This window comes from Cydia pomonella, chromosome 5 (assembly GCF_033807575.1).
Source record: "Cydia pomonella isolate Wapato2018A chromosome 5, ilCydPomo1, whole genome shotgun sequence".
Taxonomy (NCBI): Eukaryota; Metazoa; Arthropoda; class Insecta; order Lepidoptera; family Tortricidae; genus Cydia; species Cydia pomonella.
Window position 1 is genome coordinate 8256153 of NC_084707.1, and position 16050 is coordinate 8272202.

Below are 16050 nucleotides of genomic sequence, written 5' to 3' on the forward strand. Positions count from 1 at the left end.
TGCGGGCATGACGCGTCCGGCCGCGCGTCGGAGCCGCCGCCTTCCTTGATGTACGAGCGAATGGAAGGTATATGGGCGCAGAATGTTGGCTTCGCTAAGCGCAGTTTGGATGAGGAATGGAACGAATGATTCATTTGATGAAAATGCTTAGTAGTAGTAGTATTGGTAGACTTGATTGCCAGAGACCAAATAACTAAGTGCATATTAAGCTAAGTCAACTACTTGTTTTGCTTAAGTAAATCACATTAACTGGAAAGCTAAATTGTCTCTGTAAGTATACACGTACCTAATTGTTCACGATTTGTGAATTACTCAAAGGCCAAGAAAATCGTACACCAAGTGACATTAGGGTACACTAATGCTACAGCGCGTAGCGTTAAGAGAGCGCTACTCAAAAATCAATTATCTTACCACAATTTTACATTTTCCGTTGGCATAAGAAGAATGAATGTGTGCCCATATAAAAATCAACGAAGTTACAATAGTGTCGTTTTTTATAAACGTAAAATTAAGTTGGTAGTATGGAATCTAATGGGCAGTAAGAGCAAAGTTTTGGTTTGATTTCTGTGGCCGCTTGTCACCCGCCGCCCGACGCCGCAAGATGAGTTTTGTGAAATGAATTCGTTCACGACAATTGAATAACGCTACAGTCGCGGTTATCTTGGCCTGTCCACCGCAACTTTCAAAGTAGGTAACGGATGTAAGCGGGAGTGTGGGAGATTTATGTGAATTTAGATGCAAACAAACATAATTACGAGAATAAATCTGAAGTTTATAACCTGACGAAATACATACACAAACATATAAACATGAAATACAATACATATGTTCAAAACATTCAACAGTCAAGACAAATACTTGTATTCATCACCCAAATTTCTCGTCTTATCGGTATTCGAGTCCAAAACAACTAGGCACGAGCAGGAGGTTTAGTCGAGGACATCATTCCATATTAAATTCTTCAGAATAAGGATTCGCGACAATATTTAATATGAGCACTACGCTAAGTGCTTAAAATCCCAACTAAAACCCCGCAGCGTCCTGATATCTCCGTTTTCAGGTTGCCGAAGCCGTAGCATCCACCGGTTATCATTGCGAAAGTATATAATTGTTGGCAATTTCGCATTTCCATTCAGAGCATGAATGGCAACCATTAGCCGGGCTCTTGGCGTACTCGGCGGCTAATAAGTGCATTTCTACAGGACTCCTTAGTACCATGTTTAAGCCTGCTAGTTTTTAAAAATGGCCGTGGCATGGCACGCGAGTTACGAGTTCCATTGTTTGCTAAGGCGTTATTAAATTGTTAAACTTAATTAATGAAGAGGTTAATTGAATCATTGTAGTGCTGGGTGTTCACACTGTTCACTAAACTTGGTAACTAAATTATAAACAATTAAATGTCGGCTGCACGAAATGACACGACCTACATAACCTGCATCTAATTAGAATGCGAAAAATATTCTTAATTTCGTAATGAAGTTTTCGCCCCACCAAGTAGTATCTACTTTTTAGAGAATAATTATGTATACTAGTAGTTTAATATTTGAAAAATGTTTACATAAGAATGATTTTATATATTTAATGATTTTACCAATAGGTATAGTATCGTAGTTATTAAGGACGGTAAACAAGAATTTACGAACGAGTGTGAATTGAAGCCCTAAGCCGATGGCGAGGAATTAATTAACACGGGTTCGTAATTCCTGTATAGCCCGTTGCACACGCAATGTTTTTTTTATCACAGTTGTAAGAAAAAAAGGGAATTAGGTACACAGATATAAAACTTCTGCCTAATTTAATTTCATATGTACATTACAGCAATTGATTGATTTACGGAACACTTTTGGGATCATTTCGGGGTGTGTTCGTGTCATATTCACTCGAAAAAAATGCAGAAAGTCAACCCTACATAATTACCGCACGACTATAAATAACGCCTTACGACATAAGCGAAACGAAATTACTTTCCGAGCCTTGTCTTCCGAACCTATCTCGTTGGCCTTCGATGCTTTTATTTCAAAAGCAACAGTGCAAGGCTCCGCCTACAGTTTGTGGTTTTCAGCCTTCTCATCGCCAACCAGCTGCTGTTGAAGCTATCCGCCATGATTACCGTAAAACATAGCAAATTATTATAATGAGCCCCTACGAAATATTTAAGTATTACTGGAGACAACTATACTATGTTTTAATATAATTTCCTTTAATGGTGAAATTACCTAGTTTAGGTTTTAACAGTAGCTTAAAAATTACATGGAAATACGTGCAAATATATAGGATACTCATATTATTCTATTATCCAAGAGTTTCAACATCTGTAGGCGTTCCAGCCGAAACTCCTATTTAATATTTATGTAGTTACCAACTATGTGGGTTTATTATACTCAGGGCTTTTGAAGAATCTGAATTCCATATAACCAAGCTATTGCAACACTTACATACATTTCTGGTACAGATATCCCAATTACTTAACTGGAGCTTGCATATGTATACAACAGTTTCACCTAAGTAGCTACCTTGCATGGAGCTCCGGTATTTTAATTTATGTTCATTACTCATTGCTGCCATGAAAAATATTATTATCCCTGACAATAGTGTGCAGAGAGTAAGTCACGACGCGCTGTCCCGCGGGCGTGCACCTGTGCTTCCCACGAATTAAAAAAAACTTACATTTTTTAAATTTGCCATTACGTGGCAGGATCGTGAGCTGCCGAAAAAGCGGCAGCTTTGAAAGCCTTATGGTGTACGTAATATTAATGTTAAAATGCATTTAGACTAATTAGTTCAATTTTACTGATAAATACGAGTTAAACAAGACTTTAGAAAGGTGATGTACGTTATCAAGTCGTTATAAATGTGAGGAAGGAATTTGTGGCTTTTCAACTGACCGAAGGATGGAATTTTCTTTTGCAGAAACATGTCTAACTTATATAATATTTTTCTGTTATTCGCTCCCTGCATGACTGTAACGCCACCACGGGTGTGGGACATATTGCTTATTTTGACAGTTGGTACCTACTGAAAGCAGCTGCCAAATAAACTGAAATAAATGTCATATACTAAGAAAAAGTGACCAAGGCCTCCAGCGCCCCAGGCTGGAATCAAACCAGCGTCCTCTGCTATCGCGGCAGGTGCCTGAGCCACTCGGCCACCGGGGTCACGGGAGCATTGGTCGAGTTTTTCCAAGTATACGCATCTCTTCACTTCTTAGGGGGCGCTTGGCTCAGGCACCTGCCGCGATAGCAGAGGACGCTGGTTCGATTCCAGCCTGGGGCACTGGAGGCCTTGGTCACTTTTTCTTAGTATATGACATTTATTTCAGTTTATAATTTATATAGTAGTGTTTCTACTTGAAATAAAAACAAATTAAAATATTTTTTAAAAATAATTTAATTTGTTCTAATACTTCTAAATAGTATGAGAATGTATGTCGATCTATGAAAGGTCATATTTTCAAATGAGAGACCGTGTCGGCTCGACTCGGGGCAAGTCCCGGGCCCTCCTCTCCCAGAGGCCTGGTCTTCAACACGTCGGCGTTGACGTCTCTTGTATTTCCCTCACCACTAACTTCGCACATAGCCAATATTACGATTCTGAACTGGTCAATAGTGTTAGTGTCTGTTGTCAAAGACTAACAAAGACTTGAATATAAAATAGTTTAAATTACTAAACTGTAAATCTACTGTGAAGGTGAAGTATCGGTATCGCAGACAGTTGTTATCTTACTGCTTTTTAACCCTGCCAAATGCTGTGTCTGTATTTCAGTCGCGCGCGCGATACTTACACAATACTTTCTAGTTTCTGAGCCCATAAACCGTGTGATCACTGTTAAGGATCTCGGTGTAGTCTTCGATACACGTCTCTCATTCCACGAGCACATACTATCACTAGCTGCGGACTGCTATCGAAGACTCGGTTATGTCATGCTGAACTTGCATAACTTTAACGATCCACTAGCAATTAAGCTAGTCTACAATGCCTTGGCTAGAAGCAAGTTGGAGGCTTCGTCGATCGTGTGGTTACCATATGAATCAACATATGCCTTAATGCTGGGAAAAGTGCAAAAAGCTTTCCTAAGGTTTTTGTACAAGAAGAGCTATGGGTACTACCCATTCCTCTGCCCAACCAAGTATCTATTAGGTACCCTCGGATACCTCGGATACGGTTTGTTCCAGACGTCCCCAAAATAGCTCTTTGGCCTCGACGACGCGTTTTTCTTGCTGTCCCGGCTGTTCGGACTGTGTCGCTTAAGAACTCTCCACTGCCCCGCGCTCTCGCTCTACTTAATGCGCTCTTGGCGTCAGCACCGGAGTGCGATCTGATAGCATGGCGGTGGGCGAATGTGAGAAATGAATGTTTGAGGTTCTGTGAGGTGATTGATGCCAGGCCTTCAAGTGTAATGTAATATTGTTTTATTTTGTGTACACTGTTATAGTATCTTCTTTATTATTATGTGCTGTTGTTAACATGTTTGATCTTGGTGGCATGACGCATTGGATATATTTAAATAATAATAATCTTGTCATTGATGTGATGTGACAATGGTTTTTCAGCGAGTCGAAAAAGACTCCTTATGTTAGAATGGCATAAAAATTAAAAATACAACTTGCAATTAAAATGTTATAAATTTAATTATTAAACACTTACATGTTTTCTATACTCATTAATTAGGTACCTAATATTCTATGAATTTAAATAGATACACGTTAAAAACTCGAGTGCTGTAACCTAGGTGGCTCTCGAAGAAGCATTTGATCCTGGATAGAAATGGGTTCGATTGGCATGAAGAAAAAAAAAGTTATTTTACTTAATTACGATTTTGTCGTCATTATTTTTCCAAAATCTGTAAATGTCTATAAGTGGTAATTAAAAAGATAGGGATTAGTCTCCTAAGATCATTTTGGCGTAACAGCACTGGATCTGGTAGTTGCCCTCAGAGTCCCATTTAAAAATCATGAATTTAAATGATCATTTTTATATTTAAAAAAATTACCGCTTCAGGCAAAGGCATGACTCTTAAACTTGCGACCTTTCGGATGACCAGTCCGATCGTTCATAATCAACCGATGACCCGGTTGGCTCGACTACTGAAGCTTACCAGAAGCGTACAAATCTTTTCATTTCTTTTTTTTTTTGTTTACACGTTTAGGCCTTATTTATTCGCAGACGTACATATCTGCTAAGTAAAAAATAAATTAAGTTTAAACAATTAAATTGTAAATAAGTATTATACGCATTATACCTAAGTTATATTAATGTCTCAGTATCCGGAACATCGACGACTTGGTCGGTGCGAGCTGTCGTCTGTCCGAGGTTGAACAGTTTCCCCTCTAGCCGTATCACCTCGCTTCTTACCAACACTATGACGTAGCATTGCATAACTGTAACCGAAACAAAATAACCATTTGGTCATATACCACATAGTATCTAGATACTGCATATATACTTACTCCGTAACATTACAGGTAGAACGGCTTTTTACAACAAATCACGACGAAAAATTGGGTGTTCTAAAACTATATCTTGGTAAAAAAAATATGAATCTGACAGTTGTTTTTAGGGTTCCGTACCCAAATGGTCAAACGGGACCCTATTACTGAGACTTCGCTGTCCGTCCGTTCGTCTGTCACCAGGCTGTATCTCATGAACCGTGATACTCGTAGCTAGACAGTTGAAATTTTCACAGATGTCGTATTTCTGTTGCCGCTATAACAACAAATACTAAAAACAGAATAAAATAAATATTTAAGGGGGGCTCCCATACAACAAACATGATTTTTTTGCCGTTTTTATAAATAATGGTACGGAACCCTTCGTGAACGAGTACGACTCGCACTTGTTTTTATTCGTTATATTAAGATTAGTCCTATAGTAAAAAATCGTATATTATGTTATGAACAACATACTCAATTTGAGAGATATGGCCAAAGGTTGAAAAACACCGTAATTGTATGTACATAGAGTCATATATGGAGCCACGAAAAGTCACAGTCCCTCGCATGAAATATATAAGTACAATATAGACCCGTAGATATCAATAATATACAAAAACATTAGGTACGATGTCTTATAATTAAATTCGCAATACCTACTTAACCTACATAAACTGAAATTATAAATTTACTTATATGATATTATGCGTCGTTTAACGTAGTACGACGTGTGTTTCTAGGCTAAATAAAACATTATCAAGTCCGCAAGTTTAGCAACAGACATTAACAACAACAACGACTACAGTTATTAGCAACAGACAATTTAATTTAATTAATTTAATTTAATCCGTATTAAATTTTAATTCAATCTCATTAGATTGGTCATGTTTTATGTGTTCTGTGGTAGCCAGGCAGCATATTAGAATCAAACCAAGATAAGTTGGCAGCCCTTTTTGACAGCCCAGAAGGCCTACCGCGAACCACGTTCGACGTGTTGCCTGAACACACACTTACGTACGAATTTACAAGTGCGACAGAGAGCCAACACGTCGAACGTGGTTCGCGGTAGGCCCTCAGACGGTGCACGGGTTATTTTAAACGTCAAACTTCTATGAAATGATGACATTTATTTGACACTTGCATCGTCTGGGCTATCAAAATCGCTGCCAACTTATCTTGGTCTGACTCTAGATAGAGGTCATCCATAGAGAAATAAGTAAGCATATAGAGTGTTCACTCCATATATCAGATTACATACCGCTACTTGACGCTAGATGTCGACTACGAAAATAATAAGCGTTTTGGTAAGAAAACTGATGTATGGAGTGAGCATTCTATGCTTACTTATTTCTCTATAATTCAACAAAGCTTGCAGTGATTTTACAATACCAAACAAATAGGTACCATACTTTAATAGAAATTTGACGTCCATCGTGGCACCTCCGTACTGTTTCTTGCCAAGTAGGCGCAAACTTACCTTGTTCTGACTCTAACAGTTCCTCAGGCTCTCTCACATTTCGATATGCGCTAGGCTAGAGGCGCTAAATACAGTGTGCACTGGACGTCTGGGGGCCCAGGCCCCTTTTGGAGCCCTCCACTATAAAATCCGCGACATATTATACCTAGCTATTGGCTTTCGATTCAAAACTGGATTCTGTCTGAGCTAGCCAGTACAGAGCGGAATTTAAAAAGTATGAGGCATACCTATAGCGCCCAAAGCTGCCCACCACTCAACGTACTGCAGCCTGAAAAGCAGCACCAGCGCTGGCATCAGCATGGCGAATGCGGTAGCCAGCGCGAAGTAGTTGTACAGCCGGAGCATCGGGATGTCTTTCTGCAATTTTTCGTGATGACAAATGAAAATTTAAGTGAGATGGACACGTTAAATTTTTTCAGCATTTTTGTGGATAATGAGCAGTGTAAACATAAGAGCAATGAAAACGGATCCCTTTATATTCACTTTTTCATTAGTATCTAATGTTATATCACTAACATTACTGGTATATGTACTCGTAAGTTTAGGGAAACGAACATTATCTATTTGTAATGGGGCGCCTACGTTGACATATCTCATATTAAAAATTGTCTTATTATATTCAGTACTTCAAAAAACAACAGAGAATCGTTCTTTTCAAAATCAGAACTGAGACAAGAATATGCCGCCAAACTAGATTTAAAAGTCACATGATATATATGATAAACCTTACAGCATGAAAAAACCAAGTGTTAAAGGTACTTATTTTGTATGTTCCTAATTATTACCTGAAAACCAGCCACAAGCAGCATAACATTCAAAAGTATGCTCATGCCCAGAATGCAAAACAGAACCGTGGAAGTGACCGCCTCTATGGACGCGTCGTTGGTTACCGTTTTCTTCTTCAGCTCCACAGTGATCACGAGGCATGATAGCACGAGTAATGAGAACGCCTGTGGGGCAGAATATTATGATTGGACGAATTAAGCAAGCAAACCGAAAAACGTTCATGCTAAAACGCATTCCTCCAATACCTATTCAGCCTTTTATACCTATATATTCAGCAGGTCTCAGTTCCCTTCATTTTGTTAGACGTTTAGACCTCGATCTTGCTCAAAAAAAAAAGCGCTGGTGGCCTAGCGGTAAGAGCGTGCGACTTTCAATCCGGAGGTCGCGGGTTCTAACCCCGGCTCGTACCAATGACTTTTTCGGAACTTATGTACGAAATATCATTTGATATTTATATACCAGTTGCTTTTCGGTGAAGGAAAACTTCGTGAGGAAACCGGACTAATCCCAATAAGGCCTAGTTTATCCTCTGGATTGGAAGGTCAGATGGCAGTCGCTTTCGTAAACCGTACGCCAAATCTGGGGATTAGTTGTCAAGCGGACCCCAGGCTCCCATGAGCCGTGGCAAAATGCCGGGACAACGCGAGGAAAAAGGTTTACACCTCTTGCCCAATAACTCTACTTCCGTTAAACAGATGGCGCCGATTCGCCGAATATTGGATAAACGCGACTTTGTATAGAAATTGTCAGTCTTCTTCTTTTATTCGTCTATGATAAAACTCAAGCGATTTCAACGGGTTGGCGTTTTCTAACCTCTCGCGCAATATTTGCCACCCAAAGCGATAATTTAAGGACTTGAGCATTTAGATTTTTCCCATTTTGTAATTTTCTAATGACTGCAAGAGACATGGATGAGGATGACAATTCGTAAGTAAACTACACTACTACTTACTAATTAGGTAATTTGACGGACAATCGTACTCTATGTACTTACAATATTGACGTACCCGCACAATATTATGCCCGGTCGCAGAGGGATGCAGAAGCAACATTTCCTCATCTCAGGCACACGCATCTTGAGTGTTAATAATGGCACTGGTCAATCACAAATAATATTATTGTATTCATTAAGCGTAAGGTGTTGTTGTAGTTAATAATAAAAGGTTCAGTATCTAAAGTTCCGCCAATGCAGACGTGCGGTTGAAACGCTGCATATTAATTTAAATGCTACAGTGCAGGGAACTTAGGGTGTATTAGGATTTACGAGTAATTTGGCATGCTTGCTGTTCACTGCAATCTGAACGTAGTCTATGAACGCCTGCAACTCTGCAAGCTGAAATTCATTCATAAAATGGGCATGCACTTTTACAGCTGTGTGTAAATCAGACACATCATACCTCTTACCTGCTATTTAGGGAATCCAATCTATCTTTACTAATTGTGTAAGGGCGGACGCCGGAACCGGAAAATTTAGATTTTTCGCAAATACCGATAAGGTTTTCATCATCACTTTGGTCACCTATAGCGAACGAAACGCAACTGTCACTGTCGTACTAATAACTACCTATAGATGAGTAATAAAGAGAGATGACTACAGTACGCTAACAATTGGCATGTTGGCTACGCGGGCTGGAGCGAAATTATATTTAACTCTGAAAATCTCAACTGACAGTAAAGCATCAGCCAAAAAAACAAAAGCATCAGTTCGTGTTATATAAAGCATCAGTGTACGGCCAACGGCCAATGCCACCGACCACTATCTACCACCGCATCGTTCACCGTCGGCATGCCGTTCACCCACACATGCTGTACGCCACTGTACGAGGAATTTCCTCCCTCGGACGCTCCTGCTGTGAAATGAGTTCCCTGCCGAGGTTTTCTCAAGGGACTACAGTTTGGAGTTTTTCAAGAAAGGTGCGTACAGGTTTTGAAACGATCGACAACTTGCATGTAACACCCTGGAATTGCAGGCGTCCATAGGCTACAGCGACCGCTTACCATCAAGTAGCCGTATGCTTATTTGCCGCCGACGTGGTATAAAAAACTAATATATTAAACGCTCGCCTGCATAGCCGCGTAATTATTTTTCCGTTATCAGCGGGGTTACATAAATAAGGTGCATGCGCCCGCGTCACTCAGAGGACATTCGGCGAATAATGTCAGCAAGTTCGTTTACACCGCGTCACGTATATATCTAACGTGGCCATTATTTTGATGATAATATGGAGACAATACTAAAAATTACTAAAATAAAACAAAATACCTAGGTAGGGCTAGTCAATAGGCAAGTAGATAATTTAATTTCACATTGAATATCTCCAGATAAAAGTCGTCCCTCATATCGTACTAACCTGGATCAGGCCAGCAGTCAGCTGTAGAAATACTTACGGAGGTACCCTACCTCCGTAACGGAAACAAGACTACAATAACAATATCACATAATTAGACAGATTTATACTACTTTTGTCCCTGATAATAAACAAGGCTGCAAGACTTGCAAGTGCTCCTGAGGATTTGGACCCCGATATGTCCGGTAGATAAACTACGTGCAAAATAGAGGTATGGGTACTGTAAATATCATCTCGTTTCGTGTGGCAGGTCACAGCATAGTGGATATCGATATCACTCCAGATCTAGAGCCACCTTACAGAAAACTGCAGCCAATTATCACTAGACCGTAGGGTCATTGTGTTGTGTTACTGCCGATGAATAAGGTTGCCATAGCTCAACGAGGGTGCGGTGTGTTATGGTCGGCAACGCGCATGTAACATCTCTGGAGTAGCAGGCGTCCATAGGCTACAGGGACTGCTTACCATCAGACATACGGCCCGTTTGCCACCGACGTAGTACTTATAAAAAAAGGATACAATGTGATGACAACGCAGGTCCTGGTCCCTTAAAAGTCCCCACTAAATCCCCGTACAGCAAGTTAGATTAGGGTCTGTAAAAATCTGCATCGCGTATGTACACCCCGTGAACACGTGAGTTGGAAGCTTCCATAATCCATATTTAGAATAAATCTGTCATCTGTGGGTAAGTATGCCCTTGCCATATGGCTGAGCGGATACTCGTTTGGAACTATTTTGTACACCTTCTTACGTTTACAGATTATTTTCTCGCGATTTCTTTGAATAGTATCTCACAAACCATCTGTTAGCGTTGACACACTTATTTCAAGTACCTACTCGATCCAAGCAACAGTTTGCTCTAATGGGAGTTATTGCATAATTGCGCCACCCAGGCCGACCCCCAGCGCACCGGTTATCCCTCATTGCTAGCTTGTTTGTTTATTTTACATTCAATTGCCGTCTCGTAACCGTTGGTGGCTTGATTACTAATTTAATGGAGAAAAAGTTCAAACAGAATATCTAAACAGTGCGGTTGGTTTTTAATTTTGAAAAGTGTACCTTTTACAATCATTTATTTTGCCTTAAATGTGCCCCAATATTCGTGCAGCATTTTGTTCCTTCCTTAGAACATTCGAAGGATAGGTATGTGACATTGCTATGAAAAAACAACAAACAGGGCATCACTAATCAATCGATTTGCTGACCTTCCTCTTCGAAGTCGACTAATGAAGAGCAGATGTCAGGCCGGGTCTTATAATAGGGTTAAATAGTGTAGAAATGTAACTAGGTGGGTTTTGTTGCTACCAAATTACCTTACCTTTCAAGCACAGATTCAGGGGAGCTTATAAGCAGTACCCCATAACAAACTACAAAGTGGCCGTTGTTTCGTACGGTCCAAATTAATTCATAATTTGTATTGTTTATTTTGAAAAATATGATCTATTTTCGATTGAAGTTTAATTTTGAGTCTAATTATATTTTTCTCATTGCGCAATTCACTAGATTCCAAGTTGTAACGTAAGCGTAAAAAAAGTTTACGTCAGTGTTCCCTAGTCTGTGGTTCGGTCGTCGGCCTGTCTTACGAAAAAGTTGTGCAAGACATTTGAGGTTTTTACTATTATTTTCGTAGTATTACTATTATTTGACTGATATAATAACAAAATTTATAAGTTCACCTAATAAAACAAAGTGAGTTAGAGTGAAAAGTAATATTATAATCGTTTGTGTAGTCCTTACTAAATTTGAGGTTATGTGTGATGGTCGAAAACTTCGAGATAATTTTTATTATTCTTACGTTATTTGAGTATAAATACTTAAATGGATCAGTTACTGTTACTGAAACAAGCTATATGTATTCTTACAAATGTAGTTTTCTCAAATCATAGCTGGTGCAATAAGTAATAAAGATGCTACAATAATAACGGAGCGCCCAAATTAAGTCGCGTATAATTAATCGCATCTCACGACTGCATCCAATCTTTCCAGATATGGCTGCTCAACTATTCAACCGCATCGGCCAGGTAGGCCTGGGCATGGCTCTCGTTGGTGGAGTGGTCAACTCTGCACTTTACAATGGTATGTATTATACTGTTATCTTTGGAATTAAACTTGTCATGCATGTAATATTGTATTATGGAAGTAATACTAAAGTGCCACACACACACACATTGAATTCGTTGACCACTTCTTATTCTCATTGATAGAACTGTGAACTGCAAAAAGTCAGAGTGAATCCTGGACCTATACTTATATTAAAAAGTTGAAAAAAAAAAAACATGTTTCAAACATATTTATTTGTGAAACTTCAGTGTAATTTGTGAAACTCACACTACCCCAATATCTTATTTCAGTTGATGGAGGACACAGAGCTGTAATCTTCGACAGATTTGCTGGAGTAAAAAACTTAGTGGTGGGTGAGGGCACGCACTTTTTCATTCCATGGGTGCAGCGGCCCATCATATTTGACATCAGATCCAGACCCAGAAATGTGCCCACAGTCACTGGCAGCAAAGGTGAGTTTGTGTACTGAAAACTTGAGACAGCATATTGTGTGGACCCACCTAATACCCAAACCTTGACATGGTTAGCCCTTTGACTAGCCTAATTTTATGTAAACCTGTGTCTGTGATCCAGGTCCTAGGTCTAGATCAACCTACCAATATTTTTCTTGAGAAATCTGTCTAGCTACTGGTAGTACTTCATACAAATAAGACACACACTTAATTGGTTCAAGTTTGTTTATAGATTAAATTTAAAACACATAATTAGAGGGCCTAGCCAAGTGGACAATCATATATGACAAACACCAAACTAAAAGAAACAATTTATCGGGCTGAGGATGATAGATGCAACGAAAAATCATTGTGACTATTTCCATGCAAGATTTATGTTTCGATTGGCATTTTCTAGGCAGAATTACCCCAGATCAGAAAACTCATAGAGCAGCACCTATCATTTTCTTACTAAAGTTTGTTTTTTAGGATTAGGGAGAACATGGTTACCTTCTTTCTGATGCTAATTTTTTTTATAAAAATACATATATATTCATAAAAAAAACTTGACAGTCACGGCAAATATGTAACAATTATAAATTATTAATGATTATTTACATGCTTTTGCTTTGTTTATTATAATTATATATGATTATTTATATTCTTGGTGGCAACTGCACCGTAGCCTATGGACGCCTTCATAAGTAATGTACACTAATTTACAGAAAGCATTTTTCAATCATTTTGGATAAAAAGACACGTCATGATTGTTTACCTTTTTATTACTACATGCTACAATAAACGTTGTTCCTTATAATATCTGTTGAAAGAAGATTGTGATCTGACCATTTGCAATTGCTCTCCGTGCAGCCTCTGGCCCTCTTGATAGTGGTATTTATTATTCACACAGCCTTGTCAAATCTCAATCCTTCATAAACAAATTGTCACATATCTGTCAAAATAAAAAGGAATCACTTGGGTAGCGGTAATTTAGTAACTAAGCAATGAATGTTAAATATTAATTACATTTTACTAACAAGTCTTCATGTATGTTTCCAGATCTCCAAAATGTGAACATCACCCTCCGCATCCTGTTCAGGCCGGTGCCCGACCAGCTGCCCAAGATCTACACCATCCTGGGTGTGGACTATGATGAGAGGGTACTGCCTTCCATCACTGGGGAGGTCTTGAAGGCGGTTGTCGCACAGTTTGACGCTGGAGAACTTATCACACAGAGAGAGGTGAGGAATTGGGATTCTGCTTAACCCTTGTTATGCTTAAGTACTGATTAGCGATTCAAATTAAGCATGTATTTATCATGATCGCCATTTAAATAGAACAATTTGGACAGCAACATATAAAAGCTTTTATAGTCTTTAACCATAGACTAGTCGTGCCTTTCTGAGAACCATCTGGTTCTTTGTTTAAAATAATGGATATATCAGTTAGTAATCATTTTTATGGGATAAATAAATCAAAAACTATTATAAAAGTAACATTTATTATAGTTTAACAGTTATTATTATTATTATATAGCCCTTTGTTCTGAACATGATTGTTCTTTTTGATAGTCTTGAATTATCATATGAAGTCTCTTAGTTCAGTGTGCCTGTCGGCAAAGGCCTCCAACTCCTTCCAGTATCTTCTCTCTCTTGCCACCCTTGTCCAGAGTGATCCCACTGTACGAATAATTTCGTCTTCCCATCTTGTTACTTGAGGGCCTTGCGATCTTGACCCGTCTGTAGGTTGCCACATGCTCTTCGGCTCCACTTTTTTAGTGGCTCCACAGTTACTAGTACTGAATAAAAAATTACCTTGACAAATGTACAGTGTTCATAATTAAAGGTAATCACAGTTTATTCCCCACGGGCGGCAAAATGCTCATAGCGCGAGCAGCTTATTAAATCTTATTGGTCTAAAATACATGTTATATAGACAGATAAACTTACCTTACTGTGAGATTTTCAAATGTAACAACTGATCTTATGTTTATTAAGATATGCCATGGACCTAGATGTGGCCATCCTTTTGAAATTAATTCCTTATCTCAAGTGATTTTCAGTACCTATAAGGTTGTTTTGGAAAAACAATATATATATATTACATCTTACTTACTTAATATAATACAAATCAGCTTCGTTCAACAAAGCCTTACCATACAATAAAATCTTCTCACCAACCACCTCAGTTAAATGGTATACCTATAGTTATGTATTAGCAAATATCAAACTAGATGCAATTCCTAAAATTGATTTCTGTCTGAGTTTTGCGAATCGCCTAACAGATTTAAAACGATTATCTTTTTCTGCCTCCAGGTTGTCTCACAAAAAGTAAGTGAAAGTTTAACAGAGCGAGCTGGTCAGTTCGGTCTCATCCTCGACGACATTTCCATCACCCATCTCACGTTCGGCAAGGAGTTCACACAGGCCGTCGAGCTGAAGCAAGTCGCCCAGCAGGACGCCGAGAAAGCCCGCTTCCTCGTCGAGAAGGCTGAGCAGCAGAAGAAGGCAGCTGTCATCGCCGCAGAGGGTGACGCGCAGGCCGCCATCCTACTCGCCAAATCCTTCGGCACTGCCGGTGAAGGTCTGGTAGAACTCCGCCGTATCGAGGCAGCTGAAGACATCGCCTACCAGCTATCCAAATCGCGCAATGTTACCTACTTACCGCAGGGACAGAATGTCCTCCTCAACCTGCCGCAGTAGAATTGTTAGTGCCATGCGTTCTGTTCCAAATTCGATCGGTACGCGTTGAAGGCTTCTTCCAAATATCTATGTTAAATTCGTGTTTTTTTAATTATTTTTTTATTAGACTGATATTGAGATATTAAAGATGTGCGTTTTGTTGCACACAAATATCATAAATCATGGTAACACTTATCCAAATATTACCGATATATCAACGACTGAAATGACTTATCACGAATACGCCAATATTTAAATTCTTAGTTTTTTTTAACACAATAACTAAACCTGGCATTTAGATTTGAAGTTGTCTTGTGGTTGATATTATGATATTAGAATGCAATGAATCGCACCGAATCAATCGAATTTGGAATGAAACTCAATAAATATGCAACTGTTGATAATAATGTACAGGATTTCTGGGACTCTGTTCTGGTGCAATTGCATTTGTATTTACACGAATAATTGTAAGGATATGCATTTGGAAGACTTGAATGCTTTATTTCCGCCAATAGATGTAGTCACGTTTTAGTTTTATGAAAACTTAATTACGCATTAAACTATAATTGTTGACCTAAATTGTTTTTATTTAACGCACTTCTTCTTAAGCAGCAGTCGTATTAATGGAGATAATAATAATTTAGTCTTAAGGTCCTCCGCACAACAAAACTGCGAGTTTTCAACCCACCTTTACTTTCTCTAGATATCGCTGTTTACTGATGATGGCGCTTTCGGATTAGAACATAGCTTCTCAATAAATAATAAAATAACTACTTTATTTCCTCATTTGCAAACCACATTTGATCCATTTCACGACACTTCCACATAAAAATCACT

At 38.9% G+C, this 16050-nt stretch overlaps 2 protein-coding genes across 3 annotated transcripts; one reads left to right on the forward strand and one right to left on the reverse strand.

Moving 5' to 3' along the window:
* Window positions 1–4603: 4603 nt before the first annotated feature.
* On the reverse strand, window positions 4604–9232 carry LOC133517629 (uncharacterized). The gene is made up of 4 exons (XM_061850979.1): window positions 8687–9232; window positions 7692–7856; window positions 7134–7263; window positions 4604–5378 (listed from the first exon to the last, which is right to left on the reverse strand). Exons 1-4 carry the CDS (start codon window positions 8765–8767, stop codon window positions 5245–5247), a joined length of 510 nt encoding a protein of 169 aa, XP_061706963.1. The 5' UTR covers window positions 8768–9232; the 3' UTR covers window positions 4604–5244.
* A 2332-nt stretch (window positions 9233–11564) lies between these two features.
* LOC133517626 (prohibitin 1) lies at window positions 11565–15786 on the forward strand. 2 transcript variants are annotated; one of them, XM_061850975.1, is made up of 5 exons: window positions 11565–11648; window positions 12027–12116; window positions 12392–12553; window positions 13592–13773; window positions 14848–15786. In XM_061850975.1, exons 2-5 carry the CDS (start codon window positions 12029–12031, stop codon window positions 15232–15234), a joined length of 819 nt encoding a protein of 272 aa, XP_061706959.1. In that variant the 5' UTR covers window positions 11565–11648; window positions 12027–12028; the 3' UTR covers window positions 15235–15786. The 2 variants fall into 2 exon arrangements, with proteins under 2 accessions (XP_061706959.1, XP_061706960.1); XM_061850976.1 differs by having other exon boundaries at window positions 11589–11729.
* Window positions 15787–16050: the final 264 nt, after the last annotated feature.

Bases quoted from the DNA above. Each gene is read 5' to 3' on its own strand.
- LOC133517629 (XM_061850979.1), bottom strand. From the start codon at position 8,767: ATGCGTGTGCCTGAGATGAGGAAATGTTGCTTCTGCATCCCTCTGCGA. The intron at 7,857-8,686 runs GTAAGTACATAG...TCTGCCCCACAG, and splicing joins TGTGCGGGTACGTCAATATT to GCGTTCTCATTACTCGTGCT. The intron at 7,264-7,691 runs GTAATAATTAGG...GAAAAATTGCAG, and splicing joins TGCTTGTGGCTGGTTTTCAG to AAAGACATCCCGATGCTCCG.
- LOC133517626 (XM_061850975.1), top strand. From the start codon at position 12,029: ATGGCTGCTCAACTATTCAACCGCATCGGCCAGGTAGGCCTGGGCATG. The intron at 12,117-12,391 runs GTATGTATTATA...ATCTTATTTCAG, and splicing joins CAACTCTGCACTTTACAATG to TTGATGGAGGACACAGAGCT. The intron at 12,554-13,591 runs GTGAGTTTGTGT...GTATGTTTCCAG, and splicing joins CACAGTCACTGGCAGCAAAG to ATCTCCAAAATGTGAACATC.